Source organism: Neoarius graeffei, chromosome 1 (genome assembly GCF_027579695.1).
Source record: "Neoarius graeffei isolate fNeoGra1 chromosome 1, fNeoGra1.pri, whole genome shotgun sequence".
In the NCBI taxonomy this organism is placed as follows: Eukaryota; Metazoa; Chordata; class Actinopteri; order Siluriformes; family Ariidae; genus Neoarius; species Neoarius graeffei.
In genome coordinates, this window is record NC_083569.1 from 82,428,004 (window position 1) to 82,441,549 (window position 13,546).

General features: G+C 38.6%; 2 protein-coding genes across 3 annotated transcripts in view; both read left to right on the plus strand.

Annotated features, from left to right (window-relative positions):
* f13a1b (coagulation factor XIII, A1 polypeptide b) overlaps window positions 1-3,939 on the plus strand; it is a 28,090-nt gene extending 24,151 nt beyond the window's left edge. The window contains exons 10-15 of the mRNA XM_060938891.1: window positions 1,237-1,325; window positions 1,708-1,861; window positions 2,037-2,312; window positions 2,643-2,803; window positions 3,211-3,347; window positions 3,573-3,939. Of these exons, the coding sequence (XP_060794874.1) occupies window positions 1,237-1,325; window positions 1,708-1,861; window positions 2,037-2,312; window positions 2,643-2,803; window positions 3,211-3,347; window positions 3,573-3,714 (959 nt within the window). The 3' untranslated portion in view covers window positions 3,715-3,939. The remainder of the gene's footprint in view (window positions 1-1,236; window positions 1,326-1,707; window positions 1,862-2,036; window positions 2,313-2,642; window positions 2,804-3,210; window positions 3,348-3,572) is intronic.
* Window positions 3,940-6,000: 2,061 nt separating this feature from the next.
* The window catches only part of LOC132889093 (uncharacterized), a 58,561-nt gene continuing 51,015 nt past the window's right edge, over window positions 6,001-13,546 (plus strand). For both annotated transcript variants that reach the window (XM_060925262.1, XM_060925270.1), the window contains exon 1: window positions 6,001-6,146. The gene's annotated coding sequence lies outside the window, so the exon portion shown is untranslated. The remainder of the gene's footprint in view (window positions 6,147-13,546) is intronic.

Below are 13,546 nucleotides of genomic sequence, written 5' to 3' on the forward strand. Positions count from 1 at the left end.
AAGTTACCTTAAAATATAATATAAATGCCTCAGCTTTCATGTAAGAAAAAAAAAACTATTAATACTAGTACTGTGTGCAGGCAGTCTCTCCTGAAGACTAACTTAAACAGTAATTATAAACTAATAAAATAAATGGCTCAGGCTGCATAGAAGAAAAAACCCCAATTTGAACAGAATCTCACAGTATGATGCTGAAGCTGCCTAAACAATGGAAAATAAAATACCATTTTGGCAAAAACGTTGGCATCCATTAATTTCTTGTATTAAGTAAAAAAATAATGTAAAGTGAACGGAAACACGGAAGTAAGCAGTGTTGCCAGATACTGCTGACGTTTTCCAGCCCAAAATTATGTTCAAAACCCGCCAAAATGCACTTGAAACCGCCCAATCTGGCAACATTGAAAGTAAGGCGGAAGGTAGTTTGTCGACGTCACCTCAAGACCACGCCAACGATTGGTCAAATTTGCGGGAAAGTTGCGGTGATTGGATATAATTGCAACACTGCCCGAATTCTCGGGGATTGGTTGAATTTGCAAATCGCAACATCCTGGAGGGTCTGATAAAACGGAAGATAGGACAAAAAAGACCTAAGACAGTTGAGCAACTAGAATCCTACATTAGACAAGAATGGGTTAACATTCCTATCCCTAAACTTGAGCAACTTGTCTCCTCAGTCCCCAGACGTTTACAGACTGTTGTAAAGAGAAAAGGGGATGTCTCACAGTGGTAAACATGGCCTTGTCCCAACTTTTTTGAGATGTGTTGTTGTCATGAAATTTGAAATCACCTAATTTTTCTCTTTAAATGATACATTTTCTCAGTTTAAACATTTGATATGTCATCTATGTTCTATTCTGAATAAAATATGGAATTTTGAAACTTCCACATCATTGCATTCCGTTTTTATTTATAATTTGTACTTTGTCCCAACTTTTTTGGAATCGGGGTTGTAGATTTATCCATATCAGCAGGAAAGGTAAGCCATAGGCATAGTAATTATTATAAAGCTCTACAGCAGTAGTCTGTACAGTAAGTCAGAAACTCTACAGCTGCAAGAAGCTCTGCGATGAACAAGCAAGAACAGCACAAACAATGGTGTTTACACAGAGTGTAGAAGGAGACAAATCAAACCATCACAGCAGCCAGAAACAGGCAACAAGAGTACAAGCTCTAGAGGGCAAGTTTATTGCTTCATGTACAACTGAGTCTATTTTAGATATTGCAATTGTATTTCAGGATTGTACCGGTGTGGACCTGCATCTGTGGCTGCCATTAAACATGGCCAGGTCTGCTATCCTTTTGATGCCTCATTTGTGTTTGCAGAGGTGAGTAGATTAGTGTCTAATCTTAACAATTCTGCATCTCTTCTTGACTCATTGTTCATAATGGAGAACATCTTACACACATCTAACTTACCTTATTTGAATACACCTGATTCAGTTGAGAAAAAGTTAATGGTTTGAGAATTGTAAATAATTTGATAATAGACTGCTGGAAAAAAAATGGAGTGTTTAAAAACTAAGAACCAGTTGTGGACCATATGATAACAAAAGTAAAGTGAAATCAAATAATAATAATAATAATAATTTTTATTACTATTATTATTATTAGTAGTAGTAGTAGTAGAGGTGAAAGTATAAATATTTCAATTTATACACTCACACCTTTCTACTTTAACTGATATCTGTGACTGATTGTGCCCTTCAGGTGAACAGTGACTTGGTGTACTACTCTAGACGTAATGATGGCACACTGGACCCAGTGAAGGTGACCACCGACTATGTGGGCCGCATGATACTGACCAAAGCAGTGCTGGATAATGGACGGAGAGACATCATTTACAATTACAAGTTCCCTGAGGGTAGGTCAGCTAGAACACTATTGCATGCTAGAAACTATGTCTGGTATATTTTCCACATGATCATGACAAATTTTTGTTCACAACAGTTACTTAAAAGCAAACACGAGCTGAGTTACTAGTGCTACAACTGTCACAATAGTGAGCTCTCTCTGTATGTCTCTCTCTGTCTGTGTAGGCACTGCAGAGGAACGCAGAGTTCTGGAGAAAGCGGAGGAGTTTGGCTGTCAGCGGGAGCAGGCTTCTGTGCCTCAGGCAGACGTGGAGGTAGAGATCCTTCCTCTGGAGGTGCAGTGGGGTGAAGATTTTGACCTGGAGTTGCAGTTCACCAACCGCAGCAGTCAGCACCGTGTGGTGAACATCTACATCAGTGGTAATGTGGTCTACTACACAGGAGTGCCGAGTGCTGAGGTCATCTTTGAGACACCGGTCGTGAAACTGGGGCCACAGCAGAGTAAGTGTGTATGTTTGTGTATGGGTGTGCGTGTGTGTCTTTTTGGTATTTCTAAGTGCCAGTCTGCTTGTAAAACTCATTTTGTAACCTTAATTTTTTAAACACATTTCACCATCAACATGATTGTGCCTGTATTGGAGTGCGGTTTTAATAATTGCTTATTAATAGTAGACAATACATTTGATGGCTAGCAAACTCACATGAATTAAATATCTAAATATTTAAGTGGTTTCACTTCAGATTTTCATCATAAAGCATCCTTTGCATATCATGGCTAAAATTTGAATGCATATTGCACTATATGTGCTTTACTGCCCCTATTGGTTCCAGGTAAAAAGGAAAAAATTGTGGTGCGCAGTAAGGACTATCAGAGTAAGCTGGTGGAACAGGGGAACCTGAACTTCATCGCTACAGGGAAAGTGGAAGAGACGGGTCGAATCATAACCGCCATGAGGGTTGTCTATGTGCGCAATCCCAAACTCACTGTGAAGGTCTGATGCACCATCCTGATCAAAATCATTACAAACCAAGCAATATTTGAATTGTTGATTTTACACACCAAAGTCTCATAATATACAAGCTGTTCTACTTTATGTTTTGGCTTATATTTTTAACTTCTGCCTAATATGTAGCTTGGAAGTGAAATTAAAATGCCTGCCATTGGTTTGACATGAAATTTGCAATTTGTTTACATATAAACAGACATTTATGTCAATTATATGCAACTCTATTCAAACATCTGCATGCCATTATTTTGCAGACTGTGTTACTGAGGTTTGAGGTTTGGCTGGGCTTTTAAACTCCTAGGAGACATTGATGCCTTTCCTAATAATTCCACTGATTATCGTGGGCATTTTCCTCTTTATGGTCCATCTCTCTCTCTTTCTCTCTCTCTCAGGTGACTGGTTCTCTCAGAGTGGCTGAAGAGATATATGTAACAGTGGAGTTCACCAACCCCTTCAAATTCAGTTTGGAAAATGTGTATGTGCGTATAGAGGGGCCTGGCATCGTGCCAATTAATACTAAACAGTACAGGTAAATAAAAGATATTCTCACAGGCACAGGATGTCAAATGGTCAGACATTAGTCTAACATCATTCAGAAGGGCTTCTCATGTATGCTTTTATCTGGTTTCTTTGTTGAATGTACTAAAATGAACAAAATAATATTCATATGCATAAGATTACAAAAAGTGCATGCCCAAAAAATCCCCCCCCCCCAACAACAACAACTTAAAAAATGTCTCTCTGTGTTTTGCAGCTTAATTGGCCCAGGCAGCTCTATAATATGGAGTGAGCGTTTCAGTCCTCGAAGAGCAGGAACCACCAAACTGATAGCCAGCCTGGACTGTGCTGCTCTCCGGCAGGTGTATGGGGAGGTGGAGGTCACCATCCAGCCATGAGAGAGAGAGAGAGAGAGAGAGAAAAGGAAAGAAATAATATTACAGAAATTCCATAGGTCAGTCTCTATAATGTTAATGCTGACTGAAGAAAGAAAATCAGTTATATACTTTTAAACAATGTCTTGGACAAGCATCATGTTACCTTATTTACCATTTTACAATTTTGTTTAAATGAATGTCAACATAATCGAGACCTGATTCTTAAATAAAGAGCATTTGAAAAACTTTTCTGCTGTAATTTTTGCACAGTCATCCCATTCCAAAATGCAGATGGAATAAACCCCTAATTCTTTGACCCAATGAACTGGCCTTATCTCAAAGCTTACAATATATAATATTAAATTAGATGATAGAAAGATAGTCTATCTGTAAAGATTACCTTTACTTTTTAAAAAGGTTGCTGGTTCGATTCTCCGAACCAGCAGGACTGGCTCAAGTACCCATGAGCAAAGCACCTAACCCCCAACTGCTCTGACAAGTGTGGTGGTGTACCTTGTGTCTGATTAACCAAAGAAAAACTGATGATGTGATTATCAGTTCAGGCAAGAGCCCAACCATTACTTTTGTTATATATCAAGAAATTGTTGTTTACCAAGAAATATCAAACTGGTAAAATAGCACTTCTCTGCTGATCAGACCTTCTAACTTGTCTAAGAGGCACAATTTCTTTACTATAAAAGTCAAGAAAGATGCTTGGAATTTCATGTCCACATTTCTTTATCATTGGTTTTGCTTGTAATATGCATCAATATTTAAAAAAAAATACAATGTGTGCAAAACAGATATATAAAAATGAATTGCTCGTAGCTCATGAACCTCCTCTGTAAGGTGCTTTTTGGGACACTCCATGCCCTCGCTCTAATCCTAAGATGTGGTGTTATTTCTCTCTCCTCCTGCTGCCTTTCCATACTCTTCTATACATCCTCTCTTCACACAACTGATTTAAAGTTATCTTACTCATTGCCATTTATTTTCTGTCTTTTTCTCATGTTCTGCCTTGCCTTTCTTTGTTTTATCATTTGACTCTGAAATACATTTCAACTGTTATGCATTCAAGTTTCAATCAATGAACTTGCACTCAAGTTTCCATCAATGAAAAGTTTGTAACTTTAACAAAACAGACTTCATGTTAAAACTACAATGATTTTCTTGGTTACATAGTTATACTTTGTGACTATATTGGACACAGTTATAGTAGCTAATTATTTATAATCATGCCGTCTGTTATCATCCAAATGAGGATGGGTTCCCTTTTGAGTCTGGTTCCTCTCAAGGTTTCTTCCTCGTGTTGTCTGAGGGAATTTTTCCTTGCCACCGTCGCCACAGGATTGCTCATTGGGGATAAATTAGGGATAAAATTAGCTCATATTTAAAGTCTTTAATTTTCTGTAAAGCTGCTTTGCAACAATGTCTGTTGTTAAAACTGCTCTACAAATAAACTTGACTTGACATTATAATGATAGGAAGAATATATATCCCTTAATCATTATTTTAAACATTCCTCATTTAAGATTTTAAAATATTATTTACAGATAAACCCTCTTTAAATGACTTGATTGGCTGTTCCACTTTACCAGTAATACCCTGTTTGACTTTACCAATGTGTTATTGTTATAGTGGGACCAGTAGAAATAATTTTTAAAATGTAAATTAATTTCTAAATTTTCTGCTGACATTTTACATGGCATTTCCTTATATGCAACATTTATAAACACTCAGTGAAGTTGTTACTTTTTTTTTTATAACCTTAACATGATTTGCCTCATATGGCTATACCATTTCACTGACCACTGATTCTCTTGATTTTAATTTTGAAATAACATTTGCCATGCCCACAAAAGTAACGTCACATACCAAACACTTGGTTAATTTAACCAAATATTCCTGAGCAGAAACTCAGTAAAGAATTTAGATTTAGATAAACATGCTATATAACCTACAAGTTTAGGCAGAGAAATTCTAGCTTAAGTATCCCACTTTATTCTCCTTTATGCTAATGAACTTATTTTAATAATAACCAAAGCCTATCTATTTAAAGTACATTTACAGGTTAAAAAAAACCCTTTCAAATTACTTTTCTGATCTAATGTGTACAAATGATGTTCAAATCCCTCCCCACTGGAAAAAACCCCAACAATAATCAGTTCCATATTGTGGTAAATACGTGAACCTACATCAGTACGTTCTGCCTATGGGTTTTTCCTGAGTTTCACTTCAGCCTGCTATAGTTTGATATAGATGAAAAATGTTACAAGCCTAACAGTTTGGTACAGTGGGCCTCTGGTAATCCTTTATTACTCTAATATTCATCTTGTATTTTTACATGGACACTGATTCCCTTGAAAACAACAATAAGGAAATGAATAGAAAGTAAAGAAGAAAGCAGCAGGACTACTTCTTTGGACTGCGGTGATCTTTTAGCTTTGATTAAGGTAAGAGACAGAGTTTATGTTTATCGCACAGGATTTAATGAAAGGCCTATAGGGTGCCTCAGAAGTCTAACATTTTTATAGATTCACAATTTCATTCCGGGCGGCATGGTGGTGTAGTGGTTAGCGCTGTCGCCTCACAGCAAGAAGGTCCGGGTTTGAGCCCTGTGGCCGATGAGGGCCTTTCTGTGCGGAGTTTGCATGTTGTCCTTGTGGGTTTCCTCCAGGTGCTCCAGTTTCCCCCAAAGACATGCAGGTTATTGTTAGTTTTTTCTTTTTTATCAGACATCTAATTTTTTAGGTTTGTTTACCTGACATGTTTCGACGTACAACTGTCGTCTTCCTCAGAGTGTCCACTCTGAGGACACTCTGAGGAAGACGACAGTTGTACGTCGAAACATGTCAGGTAAACAAACCTAAAAAATTAGATCTCATCTCATTATTTCTAGCCGCTTTATCCTTCTACAGGGTCGCAGGCAAGCTGGAGCCTATCCCAGCTGACTACAGGCGAAAGGCGGGGTACACCCTGGACAAGTCGCCAGGTCATCACAGGGCTGACACATAGACACAGACAACCATTCATACTCACATTCACACCTGCGGTCAATTTAGAGTCACCAGTTAACCTAACCTGCATGTCTTTGGACTGTGGGGGAAACTGGAGCACCCGGAGGAAACCCACGCGGACACGGGGAGAACATGCAAACTCCACACAGAAAGGCCCTCGCCGGCCACGGGGTTCGAACCCGAACCTTCTTGCTGTGAGGTGACAGCGCTAACCACTACACCACCGTGCCGCCCTCAATATAAGACATAATGAACGTAATCGAAAGACATGCAGGTTAGTTAACTGGTGACTCTAAATTGACTGTAAATGTGAATGGTTGTCTGTGTCTATGTGTCAGCCCTGTAATGACCTGGCGACTTGTCCAGGGTGTACCCCGCCTTTCGCCCGTAGTCAGCTGGGATAGGCTCCAGCTTGCCTGCAACCCTGTCGAACAGGATAAAGCGGCTAGAGATAATGAGATGAGATGAGACAATTTTGTTCCCTTTTTTGAACTTCTAATCCCCTCTCATTTCTCATTATAATGGCATAATGCTATTATTTAATATTCTCAAATAATTAATAAAATATTTTTTTATGAATCACGGAAAAATAAACAGATAAGATATGGGTTTACCATCCAGGACTTCTATATATAAAATCTATTCATGAATATTAGTTATATATGCTGTTTAGAATATTACGTCTAATAATCAGTGCACTTCTATCTTGTGTATAGACTGAATAAAGTCTCTGGTCCTGACTGAAGCAGGAAGAGTGCAGGGGTTCTGACTTCATGCCTCTAACTATAACTAGACCTGTAATTACTAAACATAGCTGTTATAATAGCTATATACAAAAACAAATAAAGAAAAATGAAGTAGCCTGTTTTAAGTAGTTTTTCAGTTTGTAGGTCTTAGACAGTGACTTGCCAACAATTACATTTTTAAAAATTTACTCATTAACCACATACAGTGGATTTGTTTGTTTGTTTATTTGCTAGTTATATTTAATGTCATACTTTGTTACAAGGCAAATTAATGAAACTAGGAAGAGTGTTAAAAGTGTGTAATGTCAGTGAAAAAGTGTAACATCAGCAAGACTCGAGTCTAGGAGTTTCCCCTTTCCTCTTTCTCTTGAACTTGAAGCGAAAGCTAGAACATGAAACTGGTGGACGACCAACTGTTTTGTGTCTAGTTATCTGATGCAATTTAAGTAAGAAGAAGAACTCAAGTCAAGTCAAGTTTATTTGTATAGCGCTTTTAACAATAAAAATTTGGGGCTTTTCCACTACCAACGCGGCTGAGTTGGGCTGAGCCGTGCGGTGCTGAGTTGGGCTGAGTTGAGCTGAGTGGGGCTGTTGGCATTGCATTTCGACTACAACCGCGCTGAACCGTGCTGGCTGGAAGTGGGTGGACACATTGGGTGGAGTTAGCGAAAGTGGGTGGACATCACATGATGTCGTTAGGCAGTGCAAACAGTGACATCAGTGACCTTTTAAGCGGTAGTCTCACGACCCGGATAGTAAACAATAAACATGGAGGACATGGAGTCGTTAGTGTTGCTGGTCTTGGTGCTGTGGCTTGTTGTCACCGACAACACCAACAGATACTGGCAAGAGCGTATAGATGAGGCGAGGCGCATAATTTGTCGTAATTCTTCTTCTTCCGGGTTTACGGTGTTTACAGATGGTGGTTCCCAGCGTGCTCGCGGGGCGTGTGTGGGCATGTGAGGACACTCCTCCTCACCAATCAGTGCACAGGGGAGTGTCTCCTCACGCCCCTAGCCCCACTCAGCTCGGTTTGGCTCAGTTCAGCCCCACTGCAAAACCGTGCGAGTTTTGGGTGCTGAGTAAGGCTGAAGTGAGCTGAGTCGTGCTGCTCTGAGGTAGTCGAAATGCGAGCCGTGTTGGGCTGAAGTGAGCTGAAAAAGGGTAGTGGAAAAGGCCCAATTGTCGCAAAGCAGCTTTACACAATTTGAACAACTTAAAACATGAGCTAATTTTATCCCTAATTTATCCCCAATGAGCAAGCCTATGGCGACGGTAGCAAGGAAAAACCCCCTCAGACAACATGAGGAAGAAACCTCGAGAGGAACCAGACTCAAAAGGGAACCCATCCTCATTTGGGCAACAACAGACAACATGACTATAACATTAACAGTTTTAACATGAAGTCAGTTTCGTTGATGTTATAAACTCTTCATTGATGGAAACTTGAGTGCAAAACTGTTTATGACAACTGCAGTCCTAAAGTTAGAAAGTCAACTGTAGTCCTCAGCCATAAAAGCATTACTGTAAGTGTCCAGAGCGTCCTCCAGGTGTGACTTTCAACTGTCCACATGGGGCCGTCCTCCACAGGAGCAATGTGATGAGACTCCAACCAGACACAGGGCACCAGGATGGATCAGGCAGGTCCGAGGAGCAGAAGAGGTCAGCATCTCGATCCCAGAATTGACATGTAACTCAGAGGGACAGATTTTTTTTTCATTTTTTTTGCCAAGAACTAACTCCTGTATCAGGAAGACTTCACACACCAATAATGAAATTCGTTTCTCTGTTAAATAATAACACATTTATGGGTGTTTCTTCAAATCTGTAACCTTTGGCCTTGTCAACTTTTAAGAAATCAGTGCTCTCAAAACACACTTTTAACACTTTTCCTAGTTTCATTAATTTTCCTTGTAACAAAGTATGATAATGGTCATTTGCATGACTGAGGAATATTGATTCCCCCCCCCCCCCCCCATTTTTATCAAGTGTCATAAAAATGTAATTTCCACCAGATCTGAATTTATGCCCATTATTTGGCCATAATAGGATATATATATATATATATATATATATATATATATATATATATATATATATATATATGTTATTTACCAGCTGGGAGGTCCGTATTGTGACCAAGGTCTTGAAAGTACTGACCAAGGCCCTCTGGTGACCGAGGTCGTGGTATTTCACCATACGGACTGACCTTAAGCTGGTAAATAATATATTTATTTTTTTCTTTACCAAATTCTAACAGAAAACGAGATCGCCCAAAAGGGAAAACTGAGCTGAGGTGAGCCGCCATTTTGAATCCTCATTCACGGCTGTAATGCAAATGGCTTCCTCCTCGGTATACAAGTGCACTTCCATGGCAGGAAAAAAACTACATTTTGCCACCTATGTAATCCCCTATTTATACAAAATTGAGTCATTCAGGATTCAGCCATGTTTTTGCTCGGCGTTAGCAACAGTTACAGGTTTTTAGCTTTCTCCTGAAATGTTTTCTTTTATTTCTTCTTCCTCAGGGTAGTAAAACTCGCTTTCGCTGTGAACACTGTCATTATCGCTATCCATGATGTAAAATGAATGCTATTCTCCTGAGAAATGCTGGCAAAAATTTACAAGATTTTTGATAAAAGTCTTCTAAATAAATCTTATAAAAAAGATAAATGTTGACAAAAATTGCTACGATGTTTGTTGTTGTTGTGAACAAGTGAGTCTCCAGAGGTCTGTAACCAGGGTCCGTAACCGGGGTCCATATCGTAGGATATGGACCTGCTCGCCAGCCAATCAGAGAGCGCAGGATTTGATGGAAACCGGACCGCGAAAAAAATTAAATTCATTATGTTTGATTATGTTTCAATTGCCCATCACTGCCTAATCACACCACATCACAAATCACATGACTTCATGAACTAAATTTATTGTTACTCAACATTGCAAAATACCATTAGAAATTCATTGTTTGCAGGTCCATAGTTATTTTTAAAGTCACTTACATATTTTCTAGCACTAATGAAAAATGAATTGTAAATTTGGGAAGTGGTTTAAATGTATATCATTTGCAGCTTTTCTTCCCTTAAAACATGTTGTAATGAGAGTATGTGGTGGAAAGACAGTGAAAGTTTTGTCCATGGTTGTTTTTACTGAAATTGCCAGTCAAAATGTTATAATGTTATACACCATGCCCACCATGTCTTATGTAATTAAAGGATATATGCACAACCTTTATTTTTAACAAAATTTCTGAGTTGATAGTATCTCCATCCTTGACTCTTGTATGCTGCATAAATGGGAATTAAAAAAATATATATTTTTGAGAGTTAAAATTAACCGCAAAGTTGGTATTCGAGCCGCCCCGCTGAGCCAGCCAGCCCTGAGTGCGTGATGTCACAGCGGTAACCGGTTTTAAGGCTGAGGCCTTTGACAGCTATAGACTAAAGTCATATTAATAAAAATGTATGGTGAAAGTAAGAAATACCGTTACCGACTTGCTCAACTAAGACTGATTTGACTTCATTGATTGTGGGTTGACACTCATTAAAATAGGATGGGTGTTATAACTTATGCAACATACATGTACATGCATGCATTTTCACTGATAAAACGTAAAAGGCTAATTAAATAATCAGATGAACTGAGACAATCACATTCTGAAGCAAATTAAATAATCTTATACCGGTAGCTTAAATACACAATACAAGTTACATGTATTAATCTAAATGCAGGTAAACAACATGTTGTTTTTGTTGTTTTATATCCAAATGAGAGTGGGAGCTTACCCCCTGTGTTCTCACTTCTTGAAGGCTGAGCTTGTGGTCGATTGTTTTGAAACAATCTGACTTTCAGTTGTTCGTTCAGTTCTCCGTTCATTCGCTTCTTCCACGTAAGGGCAAGATGGCAGCAATATCCAGTTTAGAAATCAGGTGGCTGCTCCACTCATTCTCCATTCTCTCCATACTGAGTACTCTGCCATTACTGCTGGGCTCAGGCAATTACTAAAACCTGGGAGGGAATAGGATGTCACCGGTTTTAGCAACAACCATGGGGAGGTCACTGCCCGAGCGATATGTCCCGTCCCGTTCCATCCTAGGTTTTAAGAACAACCCTCAGCTCACGCGCCGGAAGAACTGGTATTTTAAAAAATTTTTAAAAATTAAATACTTTCCTTTTCTTGTTTTCTTTTTCTTTAATTGTTGGTCCTGCACCCTCTTTCAATATGGGCTTATAGCCAACGCTCCTCAACAGATCAGGGGTTTCGTACGAGTCTTCAGTAAAATGTGCAGAGCAGAGGAGAGACCACTTCGTAGGCGCCCAATGTGCCCGTGAACTTCTCTCAAAACATGTCCAAATCTTTGCAATTTGAACAATCTTGGGCCATGAATGCAACATAAATTCAGCTTCTGTCATGTTGCTGCACCGGCCAGCAACACATCTGCGTGGCATGGTGATAAATTAGCTCAAAATGGAGGATCGGAGTTGCAGTCAGCTCTGTGTTTTAGTATAGCGGAAATGGCGATGAGACTGATAGACTTCCTGCTGTGATGTTACGGACGTCAAGGGCATTCATGCAGACCGCTACCTATATGGATCACTTTAATCATAAAAATTACTATATTAGATTTATTGTTAATGCTTAAAACTATTCCTGTGCCATTCTTGAGGTCTCAAGGCATTTATAAATGAAAGTGAGGCCATGGCTCTGCGTATATACTTTAAGTGTGTGTACACACACACACACACACACAGAGTGGTGCTTGAAAGTTTGTGAACCCTTTAGAATTTTCTATATTTCTGCATAAATATGACCTAAAACATCATCAGATTTTCACACAAGTCCTAAAAGTAGATAAAGAAAACCCAGTTAAACAAATGAGACAAAAATATTATACTTGGTAATTTTTTTTAATGAGGAAAATGATCCAGTATTACATATCTGTGAGTGGCAAAAGTATGTGAACCTTTGCTTTCAGTATCTGGTGTGACCCCCTTGTGCAGCAATAACTGCAGCTAAACATTTCCTTTTCAGGGATCCCTGTGTGTCCATGAAAAATCAACTCGATGGGTTCCCAGATCAGTGTTTTCCCCAGAAGAAAATTAAAGCCCTAAATTCTGGCATGATAATACACAGACAATTGAGTGCCAATAGTGTGAAAGCAAGTGCCAAAGGCGCGAAGTGAAACTAGGGGGGTCCGGGGGCATGCTCCCCCATAAAATTTTTTGAAAATAGATGCTCTCAGGTGCATTTTCAGGGTCTCTGAGAGGTTTTAGATCCATGATTATAGAATAGATTTTACCAGTGTTTCAATGATTTCTGATCTAAATAGTATTAATGTATACACATTTGAAATTTCACCTTAAAGTTCAACATGCAAGTTAAACTGTTTTGTTATAGATTACTGAGGTATATGATAGATTGAAAATCTATGGGGATCCCTTAATTACCTATGATCAAGTAGTGTTGTAACGAAAATGTGCATGAAAATATGAACAGTGGTTTGCTCCATCTTATGCAATCCAATGAAGAGAATCGATCATGACCTCCTGTTGATCACAAAGGGATCTGAACCTAAGAACTGCCACCTTAAAATAAGTTGCTGTATTACTATAACTGTAATGATTTAGAATGTTTCGGATGCAATTACCATAATATATGTAGAACTAAGATGTACTGAAAAGAAAAGTAAGGCAACTGCATGCTATAAAGTTTAAATTTTGGCACTTTATTAAATGGACTAGATTAAGATTAAAACATATATTTAAAGGAAAAGAAAACTTAATTTCTACAGTTTAAGTTTGCAGAAAGATTCTGTACTTTTAAACACATTTCATGAAGGGAATTTGTTAATAAGTGTCAAATGTAGCATAATTGCGAATAATAATAAGCATATTTGGCAGTGTGATGTCACTGTGAGCCTTTAACAAAAGAATAATCCAGAGCCTTCTTTTGTTAAATGGATCCCAGTGACATCACACTGCCAAAAATGCTTATGATTATTATTTGAAATTATGCTGTATTTGACACATTTGGACAACTTCACTTCGTGAGAGTGTTTATAAGTACATAATCTTTCTGCAAACCCAAAC